Source organism: Danio aesculapii, chromosome 14, assembly GCF_903798145.1.
Source record: "Danio aesculapii chromosome 14, fDanAes4.1, whole genome shotgun sequence".
NCBI lineage: Eukaryota > Metazoa > Chordata > Actinopteri > Cypriniformes > Danionidae > Danio > Danio aesculapii.
Genome location: NC_079448.1, coordinates 36,254,436 through 36,268,063, shown reverse-complemented (window position 1 = coordinate 36,268,063; position 13,628 = coordinate 36,254,436). Strand labels below are relative to the sequence as shown.

Here is a 13,628-nt window from a genome sequence, read left to right as displayed (position 1 = left end):
ACAAAGTAGATCATATAAAGCCATAAGATCTTATAATGAACCACAAACCTACCTATTCGAAATAATCATACTCATGTCATGCTCGTGATGGAGGTTTTGGTCGATCAAATAGTTCTTCCAATGTTACATCATCAGAAATGGACTCTAATTGATAGAATGAAGTCAATGCAATCCTTATTGTGTACAGTGTCGCTGAGGAAAGGAAGTGTTCTGAAAGATAATGGTGATTTGTTTCTAACATGTTCCGTAATCAGACCAATCACAATAGCCACAATAGCCATCTGATCAATCAAAGTAGAGTAAGCACTCGGAAAGGAGAGGTTTAGAATGAACGAATCTTCAAAAGAATCAAACAAACAGACTTACTTTGAACAATTAGGTGATTTTTAATGTATATTAGAATTGAAAGTATTTTTTTAACTTTGAATGAATGTAAATCTATCGTAGAAGACCTTCCAAACTAAATAAGTAACCCATAAAAGAGCAAAATAGAAGCAGTGCAATTAAAATGCATTCGGTTTTCGTTTTGTGACCTTGTTTTGCTCCAGTGTGATTATCTACATTTAGATAAGGGTCATGTTGGCTTAGATAAGGGTCACTAATTTGCTGAAATAATGAGCGATTGCATTCTGTTGCTTATGTGATACGTAGCTTAACGCACCAAATGCTGAACAGAGTAGTCATTTACATGACCACTAAATAATACTGTGGAATCCAATGAGATGCGTTTAGGTTTGCTATACAGCACAGAACTCTCCAATACAAACCACACAAACATTATATTGAATGGCAGCTATGATGAAAATCAACTATTTTAAGCTATTTGGACAGAACTGTCTGTATGTATAGTGTGTCCACTGCAGGGGCGGATTTAACCAATAAGCAAGGTAAGCGCCTGCTTATAATATATAATACCGCTCAAATAAATACATAAAAGTGTAAATTATACCTATAAATTCTATATGACATCATTTTCTATCATATTTTGTAAAGTTAGGGTTTTTTTTTTTTTTTTATTTGAACATAATTATTACATCTGTGCAAATGTGTCCCCCACCCTCAATCATGGAGCAGCCCAGCCGTCAAATCTGTAAAGATTTAGTTAAAAATATATATATATTTTATTTATATTTTCAGTTGTAAAGTTGTTACAAGATTCTTTACATGACATTATTTTGCATTAAGATAAAATTGAGTGATTTAAAAATGGAGCTGTGTGGAGTTTGGATGTTCGGAATCCACCGGGTGTTCCGGTTTCCCCACAATCCAAAGACATGCGGTACAGGTGATTTGGGTATGCTAAAATTGACCATAGTGTATGATTGTGTATGGTTGTTCCTCGGTGATGGGTTGTGGCTTGAAAGGCATCTGCTGTGTAAAACATACAGTATGCTGGATAAGTTGGCGGTTAATTCCACTGTGGCGACCCCAGATTATTAAAGGGACTAAGCCGAAAAGAAAATGAATGAATGGTGCACTAGGATTTTTGGGCCCCATTGGCTGGAATTGCTTAGGGCCCCCTAATTACTAAATCCGCCCCTGGTCCACTGTCATATTGGAGTCATATTAGGGCCCCCTAATTACTAAATCCGCCCCTGGTCCACTGTCAAATTGGAGTTATAAAAACCCAACAAGGCTGTTTTTTTTTTAAAATAGGACCCAAATCTAAAATAGGCCGACCGCAATGTGATGTAGAAGTTCGGTTTTCCCTGCCCACTGAATTGATAGACAGGCGCCATGTTTCTATAATAACATGTATACACATGTCCAGAGAACATTTTTTGCAAATAAACTGGGATTAAAATATCTGCTACAACGGTCTGTAATTTGAAGTTTTATAAGTTAAAAACATTTTTTAAAACAGAGCATTTTCATAATGAAGACAGTAACATCTCTTATTCTTAACCACTATAATCACCATGGCCGCATGGTTTCAGTAATCACTTATATGTGTGTGTACTGCAATTGACATTTGTGTGAGACTCATCATTTCAGAAGGGATTGAATAAGTCCTTAATAAACTTGATGAATGAGCTGTATTTAAGCTTCATCCGAGTCTGTGTAACTATGCTGTTAATCTGACATAACGCATGATGAGAAGCAGAAACGCATGTGGGAACAGTGGGCGGGGAGAAGCAGCTCATTTACATTTAAAGCCTCAGGCTACAAAAATACCTACAATGTATTAAGACACCAAAATGGGCAGATTCTGGAGGCTATAATAAATGATCTGATGGGTATTTAGAGCTGAAATTTTACAGACACTTTCTGGAGATACCAAAGACTTATCTTACATTTTGTAAAAGGGGTAAAATAGGTGCCCTTTAAAGCCACATGAAACAATGCTGTCATCACTGCTGCAGAAAACACCTGAAATAAGACCTTCATATATATATGTTCCTCATTCAATAGTGAGTTATCCAGAAAAGCAGCGCAGAAGACCGTTTATAGCAATAATTTATATAACACAAGAGAGTAGTTCTATCTCAGCGGTGGATTTCATAAGACACTCACACATCCATCTAAATGAGAGACTCTGAGCCAAGAGTGTTTCATAAAGATCTGTGATATTTCAGAAATTAAAAGCGCACAAATAAAAACACACATGCATGAGAAACGTGCATATTATTCAGACGTTAGGGAAATCTCTCACAGCTTTTCTCTCATTTAATTGCCGACGTTTGCTGTAAACGCCATTTGCATAATCGTCCTCCTTCCACACTTGCAGGGAATAAATATGAGCGGCAGTGGAGAAATTGTGACATGTGAGCAGGAATGAGATCAGTGTGTCAGCTTCACACCGCTCAAAACGCTGCCCGGCAAAAGCTGTCAAACAACATCAGAGCAGTGAGCTGCGATTCCCTCTGCCAGCTTCACATTTCTGCTGCCCAAGCCTCTCGCGCACATCTTGCCTGTGGTGTATTTTCAGAGTTTGACTCGGGGTTTTATCACAGCCTGCTGATGTTTTTACAGGGGTTGAGGGATGATCTGTAAACTGGGAGGGAAACATAAACATTATTAGCCTGGCTTATGAATATTAATTGGGCGATTAAGTGATTTGTTTAAAATGCAGATATTTTTAGGGAGCATGTGAGGATTAGCATGTATTAATTGTATTTTTGTTCATTTGGTTGACTGCCGATCCAGTCAGTTGGCACACACTTTTGCACTGACAGATGTTTTTTTTTTTTTTTTACTTTTTAGTCCCACTGCCAAGCAAAACAAAGCTTCTTAAATATAATGATAATTATTTCACACTTGTGTTCCTAAATGTCTAGATAAATTTGTTTTTGTAAATCGATTTAATTTAATCTATAACTGTAATAATAAAAGTGTAGATGGAAAATTTTACTTTTTAATTGAATTAGAAAATTATTTATTGTTATTATTATTATTATTATTATTATTATTATTATTATTATTATTATTATTAGTAGTAGTATTATTATTATTATTATTATTATTATTATTATTATTATTATTATCATTATTATTATTATTATTATTATTATTATTATTATTATTATTATTATTGTTGTTATTATTATTATTATTATTATTATTATTATTATTACTATCATTATTATTGTTATTATTATTATTATTATTATTGTTATTATTATTATTATTATTATTATTATTATTATTATTATTATTATCATTATTATTATTGTTATTATTTACATCGAAAATGAACTTTTATTATTTTTATTTGTTCTTTTTAACATTTTCATTTTCAGTTTATTGTGTGTTTTTGTCTTATACACTCACTGTCAACTTTATTAGGGACACATGTCCAACTGCTCGTTAATGCAAATTTCTAATCAGCCAATTACATGGCAGCAACTTAGTGCCTTTAGGCATGTAAACGTGCTCAAGATTATCTGCTGCAGTTTAAACTGAGCATCAGAATGGGGAAGAAAGGTGATTTAAGTGACTTTGAACATGGCATGGTTATTGGTGCCAGACAGGCTGGTCTGAGTATTTAAGAAACTGCTGGTCTACTGGGATTTTCACATACAACCATCTCTAGGGTTTACAGGAAATGGTCCAAAAAGAGAAAATATTCAGTGAGCGGCAGTTCTGTGGGCACAAATGCCTTGTTGATGCCAGAGGTCAGAGGAGAATGGCCGGACCTGGTTTGAGCTAGAAAGGCAACAGTGACTCAAATAACCACTCGTTACAACCGAGGTATGCAGAAGAGCATCTCTGAATGCTCAACACGTCAAACCTTAAGATGGATGGGCTACAGCAGTAGAAGACCACACCGGGTGTCACTCCTGTCAGCTAAGAACAGGAAACTGAGGCCACAATTCGCACAGGTTCACCAAAATTGGACAATAGACGATTAGAAAAACGTTGCCGGGTCTGATGAGTCTCGAATTCTGCTGTGACATTCAGATGGTAGGGTCAGAATTTGGAATCAGCAACATGAAAACATAGATCTGTCCTGCCTTGTATGAATGGTTCAAGCTGGTGGTGGTGGTGTAAATCCCTTTATAACCATAGTGTACCCATCTTCTGATGGCTACTTCCAGCAGGATAACGCACCATGTCATAAAGCACAACTCATCTTAAACTGTACTCAAATGGCCTCCACAGTCATCAGATCTCAATCCAATAGAGCACTGTTGGGATGTTGGGGAACGGGAGATTCACATCATGGATGTGCAGCTGAAAAATCTGCAGCAACTGGGTGATGCTATCATATCATGACCAAAATCTCTGAGGAATATTTCCAGTGCCTTGTTGAATCTATGCCAGGATGGATTAAGCCAGTACTAAAGGCAAAAGGGGGGCCAATCCAGTACTAGTAAGGTGTACCTAATAAAGTGGCCGGTGAGTGTATTTCGATTTTTAGTGTGAAGTGTGACATCCTTATATTGTGTTTCAGTCAACAGGCAGTTATTAAATTACAATATGGTGATATTACTAATAGAAAAAACAATATTTAGTATTGAGTCATCCATTTTATTTTCCCAAATAAATGTACTTCAGGATGCTTTCACATTTGATTTTCTTGTTATTTCATGGCGGTAAATATGTCATGCTTTATTTCTCTGAATATGAATATAATAAATGTAATTAGCTCATATGAGAAATGATGTGGAATAAACATCTGACACAACACTTCAGCGTCTTCACAGGACCAGTTTAGCACTAGCACAACACACTTCGGCAAGTTCTGTCATGAATCATGTTTACGGTTTAGCCTGGTCACACTGAATATTGATTTAGCAGCATCATTACATTATAATACTGCTGTGTACTAAAGCATTCAGCAAATAAATTTCCCATCCTTCAATAGGTGCTTACATGGCTTTCTCTGCACAGCTCCATTTGTAAACACATTACATCCAGCGAGAGGATGTAGAAATTAAATATAAACATGACATCCCATGCACTGTCAAACATTCAGCCTTGCAAAGTATATTTAACTTGATAGCATGCACAAACAGACACTCAACGCAGAAAGATTCACTAGAAAGATTCACCCTCGTCCAGTGTGGATAAAAGTTATGAGTGATAAAAATGTCTCTGTACTTAGTTATGAATGTTTATTTTATCACCACAAGTGCTCATCAACATGGGCAACTGATTCGTGGTCTTAGTTTATTTTCCAGCTCTGCAACAATGGCCGGGGTCACTGACACCTTGTGGACATATTAAGTAGTGCAAAAACAATTTAGAGCACATGTGCGAGGTGTGCGTACATTCCATGCATGGTGGTCCCGCAAAGTGGTTTTGTCACAAATGCTACCCCTAACCTTTGTGTCAACACATTTGTGAAGGCCACAAACAATGTTCTAACCTAAAATGAAAGTCATATGTAAAGTGCGAACTGACTGCTAATGTTTTCTGCAATTATTCTCTGATTTAAAGCTAAACTGACTGATTTTGTGGTGTGTTTTTGCTAATTTTGCAGCATTTCTTTTAATGTTATGCTATGAAACTTGAATACACAAATGTACACATTAATTCATTAGTAATTATTTTTATCTCAAGAACCATTGATCTCTTTAAAATTTATATAAAGAAAACATAACTCTGTTTATATGGACATCAGTAATCAATTTATTTCCCTTAATCTGAATGAGACAATAATATGATTATGGTGTTTACATGAGTTGTTTTTTGAATGTTGCTTTCATGATCTTGTTTTACATGTTACAGCACATAATTCAATTAACGTCATTGCGCTTTTCACATTTCCTTCAGAGTTTCAAGTAATTTTGGATGTTTGGTTTTTAATTTGTCAACTTTAACTGCAGTTTGGCACTTTCACTTTCATTCAGGAATATTTCATGCATGCCACCCATGACAAATTAAATATTGGATGCAAGTATGAACAGCTGGAAGAGTGCTGTTTTAAGAGAATTTGATACGGCACAATTGGGAAAAAACCTTCACATTTTGCGATGCAGATCTCTGTTCTGAAATAACTCTGTCCTTTACTGACTCCATAGGTGCAGAGAATAGTGTCAAACAGCCATGTTTATATAATATAGCCTGTCGCAAAAACCGGTAAAAATTCTACACAACAGTAATAGTATGATTAAGGTGTTTGCATGTCTGTACTGCACTTCAATAATGCCACTAAAATTGGCATACTCCACATGTCTTAATTTGATTTCTGTTTAGTTCGATTATGACCTTAATCTGATTAAATTAATCCAAAAACCACTGTTTGTATGGTAGAATTTTAAATAGAGTATTGTCTTAATGATATTAAAATCGGATTATTGGTGTCTATTTAAACATACTCATTGAGAGAAACAGAGAGAAAGAGTTCACCCCTAAGTGTGTGTGTGTGTGAGAGAGAGAGAGAGAGAGAGAGAGAGAGAGAGAGAGAGAGAGAGCTAAGGGATAAGGCTACTCTTATGTTAACAGGTGTATTAGAGCTGGATGGTATGACCTAAAATCAAAACCTTGATTAATTGAACACTACTTCGATTTCGATTATTGAATGGTTATTTTAATTTCAGTGTCAATATTTATTTATTTACTTGTTGTTTCCTCTCATAGTCATTGTTTATACTCCACTTGGAATGGTACTTTTCTAATGACAGAGGTGGTTTGTATGTTTGTATTCTGAAATTGAAGTCATCTTGTGAAAAAAGGTCACATTTCAGTTTTAATCTAGAAAAGAAGTTTCATTTAAAAAGATTTTTTATGTTTTTGCAAATAAAATAATTTAATATTTTGCATAAATAAAAAGAACTGTTGCTACTAATAATCTGTCAAGCTTCTGAATGGTAATTCAATTGTCTGTGTCCGCTCAAGCTAATTTTTCCTGAAGTGAATATGCAGGGCCACAGGCCTTTGAATTGCTCTGTTTCAACCCAAAACCAAATAAACCAGCAACAAAGTGTATGATTTACATAATGTATTAAACTCTTTACACACTTGATGTGCACATTCTACAGGCAATTATTAAAATGTCTTTGAGTTAAAAATTTGCAGATGGCGCTCTGTGGCACGACAGATGTCCTGACTGCCTAAAATATGAGGGAAATCTGTGACAATTTAAAACAATTGCAAGCTCCACCAATATTTGCTACATTTGCATGAATTTGAGTTAAATTCAGCAATCTTGGAAGCGCAAAAACCCTGGAAGGTCTGCATTTAGTGTTTACGACTGAAAACAACAAGTGAAAAACTGATTACAAACTTTGTGTCATGCACGCACTGGACGCATACCAACAAAAACTGAAGTAAACTTTGGGCTTAAGAGTTCAGGTTTTAAATCAATCTCACTAGACCAGTTGGCTACCCTAGTTATCCCCTATCAAGGTGGATTCACCATGTACACAGTTAACCTCGCTTTTTACTCCAGCAGAGAGAAAGGATTACACCGCCTGTCTGCCAGGAACTCAGGGGAAAGCGACCCTGCTTTCGTTTATGCCTTCTAGTCCTGCAGGTGGACCATCTAGAACTCCCTCAGAGGCATTAAATTGATCTCACATGCCTGCCTGAGCTTAATTCGGGCTATGGGATTAGAGACCACTCCCAAAGGACTGGCAAAAAAACTAAGAGATGTTAAAAAGCTATTCTTGTCACATGATGTTCTGGCCAGGATTTGTCCAGGGGTGAAATTGTTTTTCCCTTTTTTTTATCCTTGTGAAATTGGAATTGGCGAGCGGAGATATCTCAGTTCTGCCTTTGAAGAATGAAATCAAATATTCGTTATGCTTTTCTCTTAAACACACATTTATTCGCCCTTTTGACAATCTCCGCACATCCGGCGGGTTCACAGGTTCCTGCCTTTTATATTTCTTTTGGTTGCAATCTCGTCAGCCTTTCATCACGAAGAGCTTCGCCTCCCTCACAGCTTACATGATTAAACCTTGCATTTGTTTTTGTTTCTGAGTTTTATCTGAGCAGCTTTTCCTGTTTCAGCACACATATCCAACAACTGCTTTCCCTGAAACCTTTTACCTCTAGTTGAGAACTGCTTAGACTCACTCAAGAGAGAGAGAGAGTTGTGCATCCTTGGGGATTTGGACAAATCTGTTTTTTTAAATATATTATAATTGTTTTTGGGTAAAGTGCAATTACAGAGGTAGCTGAGAGCTCTCATCACAATTAACCCACGGCAATTAATATGCATTTATTCGTTTAACATACTGGCAACTTCCTAAAAGTGAGATTAATGCGCTGCTGGTGAGTTGCATTGTGATAGTGCTTATCTGCTTTCAACACATTTCGCTAAAAGTTTATAGCTGAGTGGAGACGGGGAGCAGCGTATCAAACAGACTAGACTTTCAACCACTGTAAGCGTCAACGCGTGCATGAAGAATCTCCACGCAGGCCAGCGTTTGTAATGCAGTTAGGGTGTAGAAAATGTTCAGGGCTCCGCTGAATGAGATTTGATTTTTTGAGTGAGCACACTTGATAAACTCATAATGGATCTTCATTTGAGCGTGTGATATCCATTAGTTTCTCTATCACAGATACAACATTTTCAGCACCTGATTAAAATTCTGCATGATAGTGATAAACTAATAATTATGTTTGTGCTATGATGATAATAGATAAATTAATGATATTAATATACTTTACTGTTTTATCTATATGCTGTACATAATAATAGCTGTTTCTGGAGCAGTGAGTCAGCATATTAAGAATGATTTCTGAAGGATCATATAACACTGACGATTGGAGCGATGACACTGAAAATTCAGCTTTGATATCAGAGAAAAAAATTATTTGGATGCACTTTACAGTAAGTATTTACTTACATGAACTAAGAATAAACAATATGGACTCAATCTAGGGCCATATATACTTGCAAAATAAAAGGACAATTTTGCGAACAAAATAAAGTATTGAGCAAAAAAATAAATAAATGAATGCAAATCTCAAATACAAATAAATTTAGCTAACAAAGATAAAGAACTGCAGAAGGTTTTGAGAAATAAAAATTAACATAAAACAAGCCGACATTAAAACCATGGAGTGCCAAAAAATTAAATTAAATATAAAAAAAACTATATATTTGCAAAACAGTCTTTAAATTGCAATATTCATTTTAATTAGCTTTTTAGTCAACCATGAGTTTGCGATGCTGTTTTAACTTTGCACTTTGCACGTTTCTGCGCATTTCACTTTGTGGCCCTGATTTGACAAGGAGGCGGAGTCAAGGGAACACCCAGACCTGCCTACACTTAACGTTATCACCTGGAGAAACAGTATCACCGAGGTGGTCTTACAGCCCAGTAGATCAGGGCCTGCCGTAAAAGCCCAAGTTCCCTTGACTATATATATTTTTTATTTGCAAATATATAAAGTTTTTTTTTTTTTTTTTTTTGCAAATTTAATTTTGATTTCTCAAAACATAATTTTCTCTTTACAATTCTTTACTTTTGTTTGTACAATTAATTTCTAATTCGCAAAAATTAATTTTCACTTTGCGATTTTTGGAGATTTGCTTTTTTTTTTTTTTTTGCTCAATACTTCATTTTTTCTTCGCAAAACTTTTATTTTGCAAGTATATATGGCCCTTGATTTACTCCATAGTACAATACCCTACTGCAATTATTAATTGTAGTTCAACATTTGCTAATGCATTATTAAAAACCAAAATGGTTCTTATTAACTTAAGTTAATTCATTGTGAGTTCAAATGGACTAAGTATTGTTGACAGCTTTTTTGAAACTAAGCATTGTATTTTGTCATGTTAATAAATACAAAAACTACTATTAATTAATGGAACCCTTCTATAAAGTGTTAGTTCAATTAAACTTTACAATAAGGTTACATTAGTTTATATATTTACTAACATGAACTGAAAATGAAGAACACTTTTTAATACATTTATTAATCTTAGCAAAGATTGACTTTATTTTCATTAACTAATGTTAACAAAGATGGATGAATACTGCAATCAATGTATTGTCCATTGTGTGTTCATGTTAGTGAATATAATAACCAGCGTTAACAAGTGGAACCTTATTGTAAAGTGTCACCATAAGCATAATAACCTTTTTCCTTAAGATTTAAACATTATACATTTATATGCGTTCATCATCAAAGAGATGATAAAAAGCACTATACAAATAAACTTGAATTGAATCATATAATCATTTATAGTTTATTTACAAATTTTATATTCTTTCATACAGTATATGTTTATGTAGTATTTGAAAAAAAAAAAAATGTGTCAGTGAGTTAAGAGAATGTCAGTTTATGTCTTGAACTCAATTCCTGGAGGGCCTCAGCTCTGCACAGTTTTGCTCTAACCCTAATCAACCACTGCTGAGCCAACTAATCAGGTTTGGAGCAAAACTGTGCAGAGCTGCGGCCCTCCAGGAATTGAGTTTGAGAGCACTGATGACACTCTTTTTCTAAAAACACTACTTCACTTTTTTAATTCAACAAATTTTATTTGTTTTAATATTATTACAGTGTTTTACAATTAAGATAAACAAAACATTGTCCAATTATTTTCATACTAAAATGATCATTATGTAATTTTAATTATTCAATTCAATTCACCTTTATTTGTATAGCGCTTATACAATGTAGATTGTGTCAAAGCAGCTTCACATAAAAGGTCACAGTAAATTATACCAACACTTAGTAAAGTGACTGTATGTGGGTATGTTAGTATTTACCAGTATTTGCATGTTTCCACAGGTCTCTGTCTGGCCGTATCGTGGGTGGTGTGTGGTGGTTCTTCACTCTAATCATCATCTCCTCATACACAGCCAACCTTGCTGCGTTTCTCACAGTGGAGAGGATGGTGTCGCCCATCGAGAGTGCAGAAGATCTGGCCAAACAGACTGAAATTGCTTACGGCACACTAGACGCAGGCTCCACCAAAGAGTTCTTCAGGGTGAGACAAAGCCAAGAATCATGGGAATGTTCACCTGAAACAAAAGTTTTATTCTAACAACCCTAATAACTGAAATAGCAACAACAAAACCTTATCAAATGGTCATAATAAATAAGTCTGGGTGATGCAATCAACCAATTATCACAATACAATATATCATATCAGTTGATATCTCTATTTCTTTCAGGGTAAATGTTTGCTTTTGAGTGAAAACCAATGAAACTACTCTTTTTTTTTCTTAATCTTCTTTTGTCAACCAACATTTCACAAAATTTAACAATTATAAGGATGAATAATAATTATTTTAATTAAAACTTGTATTGGGTAAGCTTAAAATCTTTTGGTAGCCTTTTTACTTGACAAAATATCTTGATAGAAAACTAAATATTTTTTTTGTTCCTGCATGTTCTAACAGATCATAAAACAGGATATTGTTTCCTGAGGACACAGTGAAGATGTCAATTTAGGAAATCAAGATTTATGTTTAGTAATAAAGAAATAATTTATATAGAAGAAATAATTTATCACCCAACCCTAGTTAAAAGTAGCTGAAAAATGTGTATTATTTACCATCTTTTCTCTTACAGAGGTCAAAGATTGCAGTCTTTGAGAAGATGTGGTCTTACATGAAGTCAGCAGATCCCTCAGTGTTTGTGAAAACCACAGATGAAGGAGTTATGCGGGTGAGGAAATCCAAAGGGAAGTATGCATACTTGCTGGAGTCCACCATGAATGAGTATATCGAGCAGCGCAAACCCTGTGACACTATGAAGGTTGGAGGGAACTTGGACTCCAAAGGCTACGGCATTGCTACCCCCAAAGGTTCCCCTCTAAGGTAAAGGCAGCTTTCCACTGTTTACTGACTGCATGGATTCAACCGTCATGAAATAACATCAAATGATGGTTTAGTTGTGGTAGAGGCTGCATACAGTGTTGAGGCGTTAACCTTACTAATAAAAGTTGAATAAAAGAAAAGATGAATAGACGAGAATTCATTCACATAAGTATGCAAATCAAGTCTAGACAAACATAGCCAAAAATTACCAATTTTATTAATCACTAATAAGTGCAACTGTAAGCTACTAATTAGGAATTTACAGAAAATGCTTGAGTTAATTATCCCAGAGCAGATGGAACTTTCTGATTTGGCAAGTGGCATGTCAGTATTGAAATAACATCTAAGTTAGGGATGCTTGAATCAGGAATTTTGCCGCCAAAACCGAGTGCCGATTCCTTGTCATGGTGATTGGCCAATGCCGAGTACCGATTCTGATGCTTCAAGCTTTATAATGCATAAAGCACGTTTAAATATGATACAGCTAAGTATGATACTTACACTCCCGCCCCCTGCACATCATTTACCTCATCACGTGTTGTAGCTGCTGATGAGCGCATGTGCGTCTTCCTCTGCGTGTAAACGTGTAAATAAACACCTGAGGTCATTTCGTTTTGACCTCGAGATTGGCCAGATTGGCAAGTATCAATCGAGTCATAAAATGTGATTATCAGCCGATACCGATTTCCGGCTGATCGATTGGAGCATCCCTAACTTAAGCTGTTTACCAATCACAACGCACCAATCACAACACATTTCATTTTTACGAAAGCAGGCTTTCATCACACACTAACTAATCAAGCTGTAAATTATGTGTAAAATAATGCATTCACCGAGCATGAGAATATGTCCTAGAACACATGAAGTCATGACTTTAGCTGCCTTTTCACTATCGTTCCGAACCGTTTCAAGAACAGATAGGTATGGTTCCATTTGTGTTTCCGCATTAGCCTGAAATGGTGCATCATGATTCAATTCACAATTCAATAAAGTAATATCAGAAAAAAATTGTCCCAAAAAAAAAAGGAAATATCCAATCCTCACCCATATTGCTGTTTACATTGCACTTTGCTTTACCAAGGTAATGACTGGCACATTTGTATTGCATTCCAGAGTGCTCCGTTTGTTGAAAATTAAACCGTATCCATTCTGACTGTTCCACACAATGGATCGTTTAAGCAAATGGAACCATTTGGCTTGATAGTGGACAAGCGGCTTTTGTAAGAGCATCCTAGGACACCTTTAAATAATTAGTTTGACCCGAAGGTGAGGGTAGAACTACATGCAAAGCAACCTCTACTACAACAGGACATGTTGTTTGGGTGTAAACGTGTATATGTGGAGCTGTTCAACATCATCCTTGTACCTCCTGTTTATTGAAGAAGTTTTCAGCACACTCCAGCATAAGTGCTTGCATAAGAAACGACAGGGAAGTGACGTGGCCTCTTCAGAAGC

General features: G+C 35.5%; 1 protein-coding gene across 3 annotated transcripts in view; it reads left to right on the top strand.

Moving 5' to 3' along the window:
* The window catches only part of gria1a (glutamate receptor, ionotropic, AMPA 1a), a 146,162-nt gene that overhangs the window by 109,337 nt on the left and 23,197 nt on the right, over positions 1-13,628 (top strand). For all 3 annotated transcript variants that reach the window (XM_056472346.1, XM_056472343.1, XM_056472345.1), the window contains exons 12-13: positions 11,140-11,338; positions 11,926-12,173. In XM_056472346.1, coding sequence (XP_056328321.1) covers positions 11,140-11,338; positions 11,926-12,173 — 447 coding nt within the window. The remainder of the gene's footprint in view (positions 1-11,139; positions 11,339-11,925; positions 12,174-13,628) is intronic.